At 41.4% G+C, this 12,992-nt stretch overlaps 1 protein-coding gene across 1 annotated transcript in view; it reads right to left on the bottom strand.

Annotated features, from left to right (window-relative positions):
• Positions 1-843: 843 nt before the first annotated feature.
• si:ch211-137i24.12 (Immunoglobulin superfamily member) overlaps positions 844-12,992 on the bottom strand; it is a 31,845-nt gene continuing 19,696 nt past the window's right edge. Inside the window, exons 2-3 of the mRNA XM_028801316.2 lie at positions 4,482-4,973; positions 844-1,795 (exon numbers count right to left, since the gene is read on the bottom strand). Coding sequence (XP_028657149.2) covers positions 1,665-1,795; positions 4,482-4,973 — 623 coding nt within the window. The 3' untranslated portion in view covers positions 844-1,664. The remainder of the gene's footprint in view (positions 1,796-4,481; positions 4,974-12,992) is intronic.

Genomic DNA, 12,992 nt, shown 5'->3' with positions numbered 1-12,992 from the left:
CTTTTCTGTGATATTTTCTTCTATTTGATATTGGTATACATTAATAAATACCATGTTGCTGTTATATTTTATATAGTATAGTGATTGAAACAATAAATGGGTACCAAGTGTGAGTTGGATAGCTGCTGTCCTATTCACAGGACTTATCAAGACTACTGAGGTTGCATCTCAATAATTAGAACAACTGGAGTAAAAGCAAGACATAGTTTAGCTACTAATTAACATATAGCCAAAACAGTTATATTTTTTTGTGTGCCGTGACGACCCCTGCAGTTTGTTAGAGCTGGTGATAGTGAATCCCTGTCTAGAGAATTTAACGCAGAATATTGCGGAGTGACTGGCAGTTGGCACCACTCGAGAATTTGTCTGGATAGGGTCATTGTGTGTATGTGTGTGTATATATCTGTGTAAGTGTGTTAATCTTCAAGGGGGAGAGTAGATGAACCCAGTGAACATTCCTGGTGAGTCTCACAAATTTCACGATAATACCATTGTGTTGTGATATAGGGGAGAACGATTTAACTAAAATCTAACTGAGGTGGGAATGCCTTTCTCTGCTGTGTTTCAGGAGCACAGTATTGGACATGTAGACTTTGATTTTGCTCTGATTTAGTATGTACAGATATTACTAAAGTCTAATACAAGGAAGCAGGCTTTGCAAGACTTTTATGTAGGGGATGCAGATATTGATATTTTCTAAAATAGTGGAATCGACCTTGCCTTGTTCTAATTAAGCAGGTCTAATTAGTTTGAAATGATCAGGATATGATTCTATTAATGTGATGCAGATATCAGCGTCCTCCAGGGCTACAAGGGATGAGTTATGAGAAAAGATTTAAAGAGCTGAGCCTTTTCCGTTTAAGCAAAGGCAAATTAAGAGGAGACATGATTGAAGTATTTAAAACTATGAAGGGAGTCCAGCAGACCATGGCTGTTTCTTTAAAATTACTTAATCAAGAACATAATTGGAAACTTAGGGGTAAACTTCTCTGAAACAATAGGGAGTTTCTCTTCACACAGAGACCTTTGACATATGGAAAAAGCTACCAAGTGGTGTGATAGATAGTAGGACTTTAGGTACCTTCAAAGTTAGACTTGATAGGACTGCAAGCTTTGCTGGGCTGAATGGCCTGTTCTCTTCTAGATTATTCTAATGTCTTTTGATTTGGGCATGCAGATTTTATCGTCATCTAGTAACTGATGTAAGAAGATGTAGACACTATTAGAACCTAATACACCGTGGAGGGGTAAGGGCTGACCTCCCTGTGCCTACAGTCAGCATTAGAAGAAATGATTATGGTTTAATGCAAAGAGTGCAGACATTAGTGACCCCTCATGGGAGCTAAATATTATTGTGATCTGAATCAAGATGCAGTCATTCCTATAATCTAATCGAGGGGTTCACATCTTGCTGTGCTGGGAAATGCTCATTACACTCAAATGTAATACGACATATTTTGATATCCTGTATTGGAGAATGACATAAAGAAGCCTAAAATGAGTCCCAACATTGTATAAAGCAGATTCTTCTTCTGATGTTGTCCTCTGTGTAGAAATGGACCTGTGTCACAGTTTAAAGCCAGTATGGCCCACTTCTTTCAATATCCAATATTCCTAGATCTGCTTGGAGTATCCTAGGATGTGGCCAAACCGATGTTTAGGTCTCACTTTCTCAAACAGGGTAGCTTCTCTCGGCACTGAGGTACAATGATGGTCACCAGTCCAATAGTGACCCCAATGGCTGCTGCCACCACTCCTATGATTGTCCCGATTGATTCCTCCATTCCAAAGAGTCCTGAAATCAAAGGAATATCATTGTCATGAGCTTCTCCCTCATAACTTTCCTTTTTAATAGTTAAATGTGTTTCAGGATAGACCACAATAAGAGACAAGTGGGCCGGCGTGTTAAGGAAGAAGTCAAATGCCAAAATCTGGCAGGTTGCAACCCATCTTTATATATAATACGCTACTGTGGTTGTTCGTTTGTCTGTCCGGGATTTTAAATCACCTGTAGCTCACAAACCGTTTGACCCATTGACCTGAAATTTGGTACACATACAGTATACTATGTGACATCTACTATCCGCTTTCGGGGTGATGATTGACCTCCAAGGTTATTCCTCTTTTTATTTTTGTTTTATTGTAGAATCAACTCTTGGCAGCGGCCAGCAGGGCGGCCGTGCAGCACATGTGTACAGGCACCGTTCTCATCCCTACCACCTTCACCATCACTTCCCCTAACTCTTCATATCTTAAATCATTCTTGAGGCAGATTGAAGACTTAAGTGCCAGCTTAAGTGAAAAATTAAAGAAAACAAATTAAGTAATTGCAACACATACACTGACTTAATAAGTTTTAACGTGAAAAGATGCAGATGAAAGAAGAGAAGAAGCGGGCCGCTAGGGTGGAGAGAAGAAGAGCTGCTCAGGAATCAGCAAGCACATCAACCTCTGAGCAAATGAATACTAAACATACAGAGAAAGAGGATGAAAACTAGGAATGCTCAAGTCAAGTGTATTCACTGCACGTTATTGTGTAGTGTGCTGTTACTGGTAATACATAAGCAAAGCCTGTGATGAAAATTCTGAACCAATCAAAATGCCAATGGGGTTTGGTTTTGAAATAATTTAGAAATTATTTTTAAACATAAGGTGGGATCCTGGAAATGGAGAAATATGTGGTTTGAGTGGCAATCATGAGGTATGTGCCAGCAACACCTTGTCTCATGACATATCCTAGTGCAAATATACTCACAGACATTCTCAAACCTGCTTAATCCAATTCAGTGTTGCAGGGAGCTGGAGCTATTCCATCAGGACAAGGCTCAAGACAGAAAACGTCACTGGACGGCACCAGTTGATCGTATTACATCCACGCCAGTGACGGATGAGCCAATTCTGCTCACATTGTCGAGGCAGAAAGCAGAGGAGTCATTTGCCTGTTACTGTCATGTTTCAGCCAGCATTTTCCCCCTGCCTGGGGTTCAAAGTCATGTCTCGGGTCTATTGTGTCGAATTTGATGTCATTTATTTGTATTAATGTTTCTTTTATTTATTATGTACATTTTTCTTTGTGTTTCTTTGTAAGTAATAATGTCCTAGGTTATATCCCTTGTATTTTGTGGGTGATCCTCCCCCCCAAAGGGTACCGCCAGGAACAGCCCTCCACCCTATTTACGAGTGGACCTTCCATAGTTCCTGCCGGTTCGTTCTGAACACGCTAGGGAGAGTAGAGTATTGTGATTATTTGTGCCTTTGCTTTTGTCTTTTTTGCTTCCCAGATTTTCAACCCTATGCTCTGTTATTGCCTACTCCTTTGGATTTCATTTTGGGACTGCATTTATTGAATTTTTTGAATGTTTGCTCTCTTTTTGACTTTTCAACTGGATTCTGTATTGGGACTCGATTGTTGAGTATTACCTTGCCTTTCAGGCAATTCCTTCATGCTCTTTGGAGCTTCTGCACTTGCACAGCCTTTTTGAAGACAAGCCTTTTTTATTTTTATAAAGATTTTTCAAAGCCCTTTCTTGCCAGGGTTTAACCGTATTTCCCCCATAGGGCTACTTTTGAAGGTCCTTTGGAGCTTTTGTGCTTTTGGGACTCCACAGTTTCACAACAGTTACAATGCTCTCTGTCTCTATGAACCCTTGTGAAATCACATGGACTTGGAAGTGCATCATCGCCCTCACTAAGCATTGTATCGATACCACCATCATTACAGTGAAGGAAGTAAAAATGTTAGGTTTGAGCACACAATGGGCAATCGGAAAATCGAGAGTACAGAGAAGGATTTAGGAGTCATAGTGGACTCTAAGCTATCGACTTCCCAACAGTGTTCAGAAGCCATTAAGAAGGCAAACAGAATGTTAGGTTATATAGCACGATGTGTGGAGTACAAGGAGGTTGTGCTCAAGCTTTATAACGAACTGGTGAGGCCTCATCTAGAGTACTGTGTGCTACAAAAAGGACATAGCAGTGCTAGCAAAGGTCCAGAGAAGAGCGACTAGGCTGATTCCAGTGCTACAGGGGTTGAATTATGAGGAAAGATTAAAAGAGCTGAGCATTTACAGTTTAAGCAAAAGAAGATTAAGAAGTGACATGATTGAAGTGTTTAAAATTATGAAGGGAATTAGTCCAGTGGATCGAGACTGTTATTTTAAAATGAGTTCATCAAGAACATGGGGACACAGTTGGAAAATTGTTAAGGGCAAATTTCACACTAACATTAGGAAGTTTTTCTTTACACAAAGAACAATAGACACTTGGTATAAGCTACCAAGTAGTGTGGTAGACAGTAAGACATTGGGGACTTTCAAAACTCGATTTGATGTTTTTTTGGAAGAAATAAGTGGACAGGACTGGCGAGCTTTGCTGGGCTGAATGGCCTGTTCTCGTCTAGAATATTCTAATGTTCTAATTACAGTGCTTGGCATTCCACAAGTCCTGTCCTCAGTTTTATTACAGCAACCCATGCAACTTACCTAATGAGCGACGCACACTCAGCTTTGTACCATCTCCCTCTACTGTACTGCCATCTGGGAGCTTCAGAGAGCAGATATAAATGCCAAAGTCAGATGTGGTGACATTGAGAAGGGTCATGGAGGCATTCCCTAGGTGCCAGTCTGCTCTCAGGAAAGCTCGACCCAAGTAGTCCTCTTGTTTAGTTTCATTCTCCACCAGGACCATCACTTTCTCCTGCCCTTTCTGGTTGTACCATGATACAGAGACATTATTTTGCCCACTGTGGTTAAAGAGACATAGAAACAGGACAGTCTCCCCTTCCACCGCCTTCTCTTTTGGTGGAGATTGTTGCACTATGACGACAGTTTCCAGTTTGGCAGCCTGAGGTTTCAGAGTGCTGTTGTGTGGCATGGAGTTCAGGCGTGCTGTCCCATTTGCTGCATCCAGCCTGGCGATTAAAAGTCTGGACGGAGTGGCCCTGTCCACAGCATGACTGCAGTAGATTTGTAAAGCTGCAGGAGAGAAGAACACCTAGTTTAGTAACATCAATAATAGCTAATTCAAGGGCAGATCACACTCAAAGTCAGAACAAAATCTTTTGGCGGTGCCAGCTTCCAGCTTAAATTCTGGGTTAGTCACTTTAATGATGCCCTAATACTTTGTATTGCCATTTTTCGTAACACATGCATCCTATGACTAATTACAGAGTTCATTTCGCTTGAAGTCTTGATAAACATTCACTGCTATACTGTTCACGACACATACCCCTTTCTTCACGATCCATCCATTCATTTATAATCAAAACTGCTTTCTGCACTACAGGAACTGGAAGGTCTCAGGTACAAGGCAGGAATCAGCCGTGGATAGTTGGTGCCAGAGTACTGCAGACATTTTTAGTATTATCAGACATTCTTACAAATCATATAGCTTAAATATATTTTTTCAGTGTAGTAAGATTTTTTTACCCATAATTATGATAGCGGTTTTTCTACTTGCAGTTTTGTTAATGAGCCATTTGAAACTTTCCTATGAAGTCCCCTGTAAAATGGATTATATTTTGTCAAAAATTCTGTAAGCTTTCCATCTCTAAAATGAAGCAACCAGAAATTGAGATGAGAACCTGTGTACTTAAATCTACACAATATTTTATAAAACTGTAACGGATGTCTGTGCATCATGCAAGAACTCACATACCCCTGGCCTTTAAAGCTTCATCTTGGTCTTAGTTAACAGCTTATGCCGTGACACACACAACAAGATCCATGATTTTGACATCTTCCTCATGGTGGCCCCGATATTTGACCTTGAGTCCTTCTCACAGCCACTGAAGATGCAGCAGTACATATCTCTCAACATGAAATGAACAGGACAGAGACACGGGCATATGGTATTCAGACTTATACACAGACCAACAACATCCACAAATACTTCCTCCTTTATAACACACAGTACTTAAAGCTTTTGGTTTAATACTTCAACACATTTTTGCATTGGGTCATCTTTACATTTCCATGCTCTTTTCTTTTTTTCAACTAGCTGTGCTACCTGTCTAAGACAAGTTGAAATCTAAGTAATTGAGGTAGACTTCAATGTTAGTTTTTGCAGTGTGCCATCTATTGGAATGTATTTTGTAATGCATATAGTAATATACAGCAATGCATTGCATTTGTCCTTCCAACAGATGGCTGTGATGGGTGAGGTCTGTGACACTCGATGATTTTAGATTAAACTAGGGGGCTTCACTGGCCAAAGGGCTTGCGCTATGCACCAGCCATGTCACGTCTCTGCCGCTCGTGTATGTGGATTTCACTTTCACCAAACAACACATTTTTTAATTCTCGTGGATAGGCCTCTTCATTGGGAAGAAACACTGCTTTTCTCTGATGTCAACACGAATTAGACGATCTACAAGTCTTAAAGTTTAAATCTGAACAATATATTCGATCTCTTTTCGCTGTTCCGTTATTTCATCAAGTAATAATTTCCATTTCTTTGCGCTAATGCGATCTTTACTATCATTTTTTTGAGACTTTCGAATTTTAGTACTTTCATTATCTCTAATCTGCTCTGCATGTATATCGCGCCAACGTTTTTGAACCTCTTTACGACGTTCTACTTTGTCATCTACTCTTTGTCTTTTATTTCCGGCCCCGGTCATGATTAAATCTCTTGGCACAAAGTCTCATCTCGCGGGATGTAAAAGTATCTCTCTGAAAAAGTCATGTCTTGTCCCAGGATTTTTTTATTATAATAGATAAATAATTCAAAGTGTGCAGGCTCCTGATAGGTGCAGGAACGCTTGAAAATATGCACATACCGCTCTGAGGTTGATTCAGGTGCTTTTCTGATCATGCATTCACATGCAGACACAAATGGGTCAGTCGACTGCTTCATTCACGCCTGGGAGTCTGTCATTGCGGCACCTACGTCCTGCCAGAGCTTAAAGGGGAGCCTGGGCAAGAGACAGAAAGTTCAAGAAAGAAAGAGAAGGAGAAAGAAATGACAAAAGAGAACAGAAGTTAAAGAAAGAAAGAGAGAGTGAGAGGCAGGATCAGGAGAGCTCATGCTGTTAGAAATAGGGACAGGTGTTCAGGAGTGAGCCCCAGAGTGAGGAGCACATGGCCAGCGCTCAGTGGGGATGAAGAAGGTGCATCTATTGAGCAACGCTGGAGAGTAGGAGTGGCCCGGTATGAGGTGTTTCCTGAAGATGCCAAAGAACTAGCTGTGGGACATGTTTGTGGGACACTGCAGGACTGGCAATGGGGACCCAAGCCAGGTTTAATGGTTCACTGCACCTCTTGGCGGGCATTTCTTGATGGTATAAGCAGAGGAGATGCCAGATTTTAGAAAGAAGCAGTGGAGCTCATGTTTTATTAGAACAGAAGATCTGCCTTTGGTGTATTTATGAATTTATTTCTTCAACTGTTTAGCCTCCACTGATTCACCTGTTTTTAGTGAGGATTATTTATTCATTGACTACTTGGAGCACTACGCCAGTGGTTCTCAAACTGTGGGGCGGGCCCCCCTAAGGGGGCGCAAAGTAACAAGAAGGGGGGTGCGAATATGTGAAAAAAAGAAAACAAGAATCGAAAATATGAAAAATACAGCTATTGAAACCAAAACAAATTAACTTAAACTACATTCTGATACTAGAAAAATAAATAGTTAGATAAATGTCGATAAAAGTTAAGTAGGTATAATAAAATATGCATCTATGATATATCATTAATTAAAAAAGAACAAATTGGTATTAGTGGGCTCCTTTCAAAAAAACGTTAGGGGGGCGCGATTAAAACTGTTATGAAAACTCGGGTCGCAAATACTTACAGTAAAGGTTGAGAAATGCTGCACTACACTTTAATTTGAAACACTGTTTTAATAAAAGCAGTTTTACACCAACCCCTGATGAGTGTTGCTGTTCTCATTTGCTCTGCTCATCCTTGTTCATGTGATCAACAGATCTGGGTTCAAACTGCCAGGGACGATGGAGCAAACTCGTATTGTTAGACTGGCACATCACAAACATTTCTGTTAATAAAATGCATTACTATAAATGTTTGTGATGCACCATCTATGGAAATGACAATGGGAATGCATTTTATTAAACTAAAAATGTTTGTGATGTTCCATCTGCTGGAATGACAGAGACATAGCAACCAAACAGATACAAAGACCGTCCTTTTATTATGGTGGATAGCACATTTATTTCATTTTGGACTTCCACATACAGTACCCCACTGGTCTTCACCCCTTTCAGTTATCACAATGGCAACAGACACCCCATTGTGTATTACTCTTTAAATTTTTTTTTAACAGTTGTGTAAATATTTTGGTAGGATGGCTCATATAATTCACATAACTTTTAAAGTGACTCAAACCAGAGCGCAGCAAGTTTAACCTTTGAACTAGCTAACTTTACTCGTTTGAGGCTGGTGCCCACCCTCTCTCTGGCCTTCATGAACAGCTGCATAGATTTTAAGATACAGGACCAAAAGGAAATTGAATTAGCACAGGTGACTGTACTGGTCCCCGTCTGGTCTGACTACAGTATCTTATTTTCCTAGGTCACTGTCTGATCATTTATTTTCTGCATCTTCCTCATTTTGACTTACATGAAGTGCTAATCTGTTTGCCCTTACTAAAGGTGTCATGCATTGTAGTCGGGTCCTTAAAAAATTTATAGCCCAAGGATAGGTTAAGAATTGTGAATTTGCCCCCAAAAAATACCAGATAAAATGAGGGGGAGGAGTCAAGAGCAAGAGGATTCGGAACATACCATCGACGCCTGGGGGTGTCACGCTCAGAGATATACGAGAGTGATATAATGGGTATATACCACTGTGCAGAGATTTTACAATGATAAAATATAGATAGTAGTGTGAATAGTAGGGGCAGGGGTGTTGGATGGAGGAAAACATCATAATAATGATAATAATACAGAGGAGGCTGTTGAAAAATACACCAGAATACTGCATTGTATTAGAAAGGTATTCCAGAAAAATAAACGCAACCAGCAAAAGCCCATTTTCTGTCACGGACACTAATCAAAAATAGATAGATAGATAGATAGATAGATAGATAGATAGATAGATAGATAGATAGATAGATAGATAGATAGATAGATAGATAGATACTTTATTAATCCCAAGGGGAAATTCACATACTTCAGCAGCAGCATACTGATACAAAAAACAATATTAAATTAAAGAGTAATAAAAATCCAGGTAAAAACAGACAATAACTTTATATAATGTTAACGTTTACCCCCCCGGGTGGAACTGAAGAGTCGCATGGTTTGGGGGAGGAACGATCTCCTCAGTCTGTCAGTGGAGCAGGACAGTGACAGCAGTCCTCTGTCTGGAGATGACACTGTTTAGTGGATGCAGTGGATTCTCCATAATTGATAGGAGCCTGCTTAGCGCCCATCGCCCCGCCACAGATGTCAAACTGTCCAGCTCTATGCCTACAATAGAGCCTGCTTTCCTCACCAGTTTGTCCAGGCGTGAGGCGTCCTTCTTCTTAATGCTGCCTCCCCAGCACACCACTGCATAGAAGAGGGCGCTCGCCACAACCATCTGATAGAACATCTGCAGCATCTTATTGCAGATGTTGAAGGACACCAGCCTTCTAAGGAAGTATAGTCGGCTCTGTCCTTTCTTACACAGAGCATCAGTATTGGCAGTCCAGTCTAATTTATCATCCAGCTGCACTCCCAGGTATTTATAGGTCTGCACCCTCTGCACACAGTCACCTCTGATGGCCACGGGGTCCATGAGGGGCCTGGGCCTCCTAAAATCCACCACCAGCTCCTTGGTTTTGCTGGTGTTCAGGTGTAAGTGGTTTGAGTCGCACCATTTAACAAAGTCCTTGATGAGGTTCCTATACTCCTCCTCCAGCCCACTCCTGATGCAGCCCAAAAAATACCAATTGGGCAGTAAACCTGGCAAAACTGGTGCCATGCTACCTCTTTAAAGGTACGTACTCTTTGTTTCCCTCACTTGATCAATCATATTGATGCATATATTTTAATTTTCTGTTTTTCTCTATTTGTAAGGAGTACACTGGGTCAGTTAATTGTATAATATGTACTTCCTCAGGAACAGATGAATAAGAGATAATAAAAAGAGAATACAATCAGTGCAAATGTGACAGGGTTCAAAAGCTTTTCTGTTACATGTGTAGTACTTCCCCCAAATTCTTTTTCTGTATTTGCATGATTGTAAGTGGTTGCATTTTCAATGAGCTTAATGTAAAGTTGAATGTTTTTAAAGACTCATATGCCGGGCACATGACTGTCAGCTCACTTCCTTCTGGCCTTCATGAGTTAGGATGGTGTGGCACCCGGACGGGGCTCATGCCCGGCTGGGACGCCCAGGAAGACAGGAGGAGGGCTCATTCCTCCTCCAGACCGCGAGGGGATGTCCGCCCTGGTTGTATTGGGGGCCACGGGTACAGGGCTTGGAAGCCCAACCCTATAGGGGCCCGTGGTCACCGCCAGGGGGCGTCCCCCTGTCTGAAGGACCCTGGACCCCAGTACTTCCACCACACCAGGAAGTGCTGGGGGGAAGAAGAGAGGGAACACCCGGAGTGCTTCCGGGAGGACAGCCGGCATTTCTGCCACACTGGGGTGTGTCTGCGGGATTGCCGGTGCACACCTGGAGCACATCCGGGTACGGATAAAAGGGGCCGCCTCCCTTCATTCAAGGCTGGAGTCGGGTGGAAGCAGGACAAGGTGCTAGGAAGAGAGAAGGAGGCGGTCCAAAGAGGCAGAGTGGTTGGCCTGGACTTTGGGAAAGATTGGGGTTTGTGGCACTTGGACTTTGTAAATAGTAGTATAAATAAACGTGTGTTGGGTGACATGAGCGTGTCTGCCTGTCTGTGACCGAGCCAGTCTCCACAATGGGCTCTGCTCACCTCTGCATACTTTTCTATTTAAGTTTGCCTAACTGGAATGTAAGCTATTCTTTTGTTTAAGGCATACAGATATTCAGACATACTGTTTAAAGCCAGGGTGTGTTTTCAAAGTACATTTTGCATTTCTGTGTAAGTGTTATTTTGCAAGTGAGTGGCATGTATTTACCCAGCCGCCACTACATACCACATATTGTATATCGCCTGTATATGCCCATGTGTTTCTTCCTCTTTTCTTAGAAATATTTTAAGGCAGATGAGTGTCTTCAGAAATGCATGTGTAAGTAGGAGCCTTGCTTTGATATTTGTATTTTTATTTTCCGTCAGGCAGAGCCGTTTCTGACCTATTTGGTGCCCCAGGCAAGAAAATCTGTCTCTCTGTACCCTTTCACCCCACCATACACAGACACACACACACACAATATGCTAATCACTTATTTAATTAAAAATAAATAAATATAAATACAATAATAAAACAATAAAATACCAAGTACCAAACATACAAAACTTATATAGAACAACAAAATAACAAAACAGAATCACTTTGCATGTAAACAACTTATTTAACAGACTCTACAAAACTTTATGTAGAAAAAGGAAGTACAAGAAATTAATAATATTAAGAACTCGTTGTTGGTAAATGGAGGGGCTTATCATGGCAAATAAAAGTCTTTTTAAAATTTTTTGCACCAAATCATTTATAACATTATCATATGCTATATTCCTAGACACATCTCTGTTAATGCTCTTCATTGCAAGGCCACTAAGACAGTCTTGTGATATTCTCGACCTCAAGTCATTTTTTATGAGCTTCAGTTTTGAGAAGTTTCTCTCTGCAGAAGCTACAGTTATGGGAGTAGTGGCTGCAGTTCTGAGAGCTATCCACATATTTGGATGTATTTCTTTTAAATTAGTTTCATGCAAGAAGGATAACAGTTCCAGTGTTGTCATGTTAGCGTTAGGTAAATCAGGGAAAAGTTCCATTTCTTGTGCCAGTGCTTTCCTATCAAGGTCTGACAGGTTATTGTAGCATCACCACCAGGGCCTTTGAGGTGAGACAACTGGCACTGTACTTATGTAGTACTAAATGTGTCCCTGTGTAATGTCCTCCTGGAGTGTATGTACTTGTTAAAAATCTCTGGTGATGCAGTGGCCACAGTCCTCCTGCTGCAGTGCCAGTGCTCCTGCCTCCAAGACCTCCTCTCTTCAGACTCACTCTCTCATCTGAGTACCACCCAACCTAAAGAACAAGTCAAGTGGGCAGTGGGGATAACAGGAGGAGGCTGCTTGAAGAGGAGAAGGAGGAGACTGGGACCCAGCTGTGTGTCTGTCTGGTAGGCTGTGCGTCACATGGGGAGACCGGTGTGGGTGAGTCCTGACTCCTGGTCCTGGTAACGTCTAACTGCTAAAGTTGAAACAGCTCTGCCTCATGGTCACGCGCACAGGTAGCATGGAGGCCGCATGTCACACAAGATGCCTGGTACGCTGCCTGCACTAGTGTATGCAACAGCACACAGGTTGTTCTGTGGATAGTGCAGACAGTACAGGCTCTGCTGAGATGCACAACATAAACATTTCTTTGTGCTCTGGTCTGGTTCAGACAAATTTTTCTAAACAAAATAAAAATAGGAATCTCTATAGAGGGCTGCAGTAATATGCCCTAACCACTATAGGTCCTTGCCTAGACAGCCTATGGTCAGAAACGGCCTTGCCGTTAGGCATATTAAAGGGAGAAAAGGTGGGTTGAGTCTTTATATCCCTGACTCAACACAAAATAGAAGAATGGAAAACCCAAGCTGTATAATAGAAATTACACAAACAGACACACAGTATACCATGATGGGTAAGCTTGTTTACTTTCCAGAAACCTGTAGTTTCAAATATGCATGGTACCCACCATTCAGAATCTGCAGTGTCAACTTAAGCAATCTAAAAACTTTTGGAAATGTCAAATACTTTCATTCACTTATATACTCACTTGCTGTCAAATTAAATATTTATTCTTTCTTCCTTTATAACCCCGTGTCAGCACTAGTTAAGCCAATGTCTGATCGCTATCTGCCGGGCCTTACCTTCTGCTCTATAGCAGGACCCCTATTGCTTAGGAGTGTGTTCACTAA

Source organism: Erpetoichthys calabaricus, chromosome 4, assembly GCF_900747795.2.
Source record: "Erpetoichthys calabaricus chromosome 4, fErpCal1.3, whole genome shotgun sequence".
Classification (NCBI taxonomy): domain Eukaryota; kingdom Metazoa; phylum Chordata; class Cladistia; order Polypteriformes; family Polypteridae; genus Erpetoichthys; species Erpetoichthys calabaricus.
This window is presented reverse-complemented; position numbering and strand designations above follow the sequence as displayed.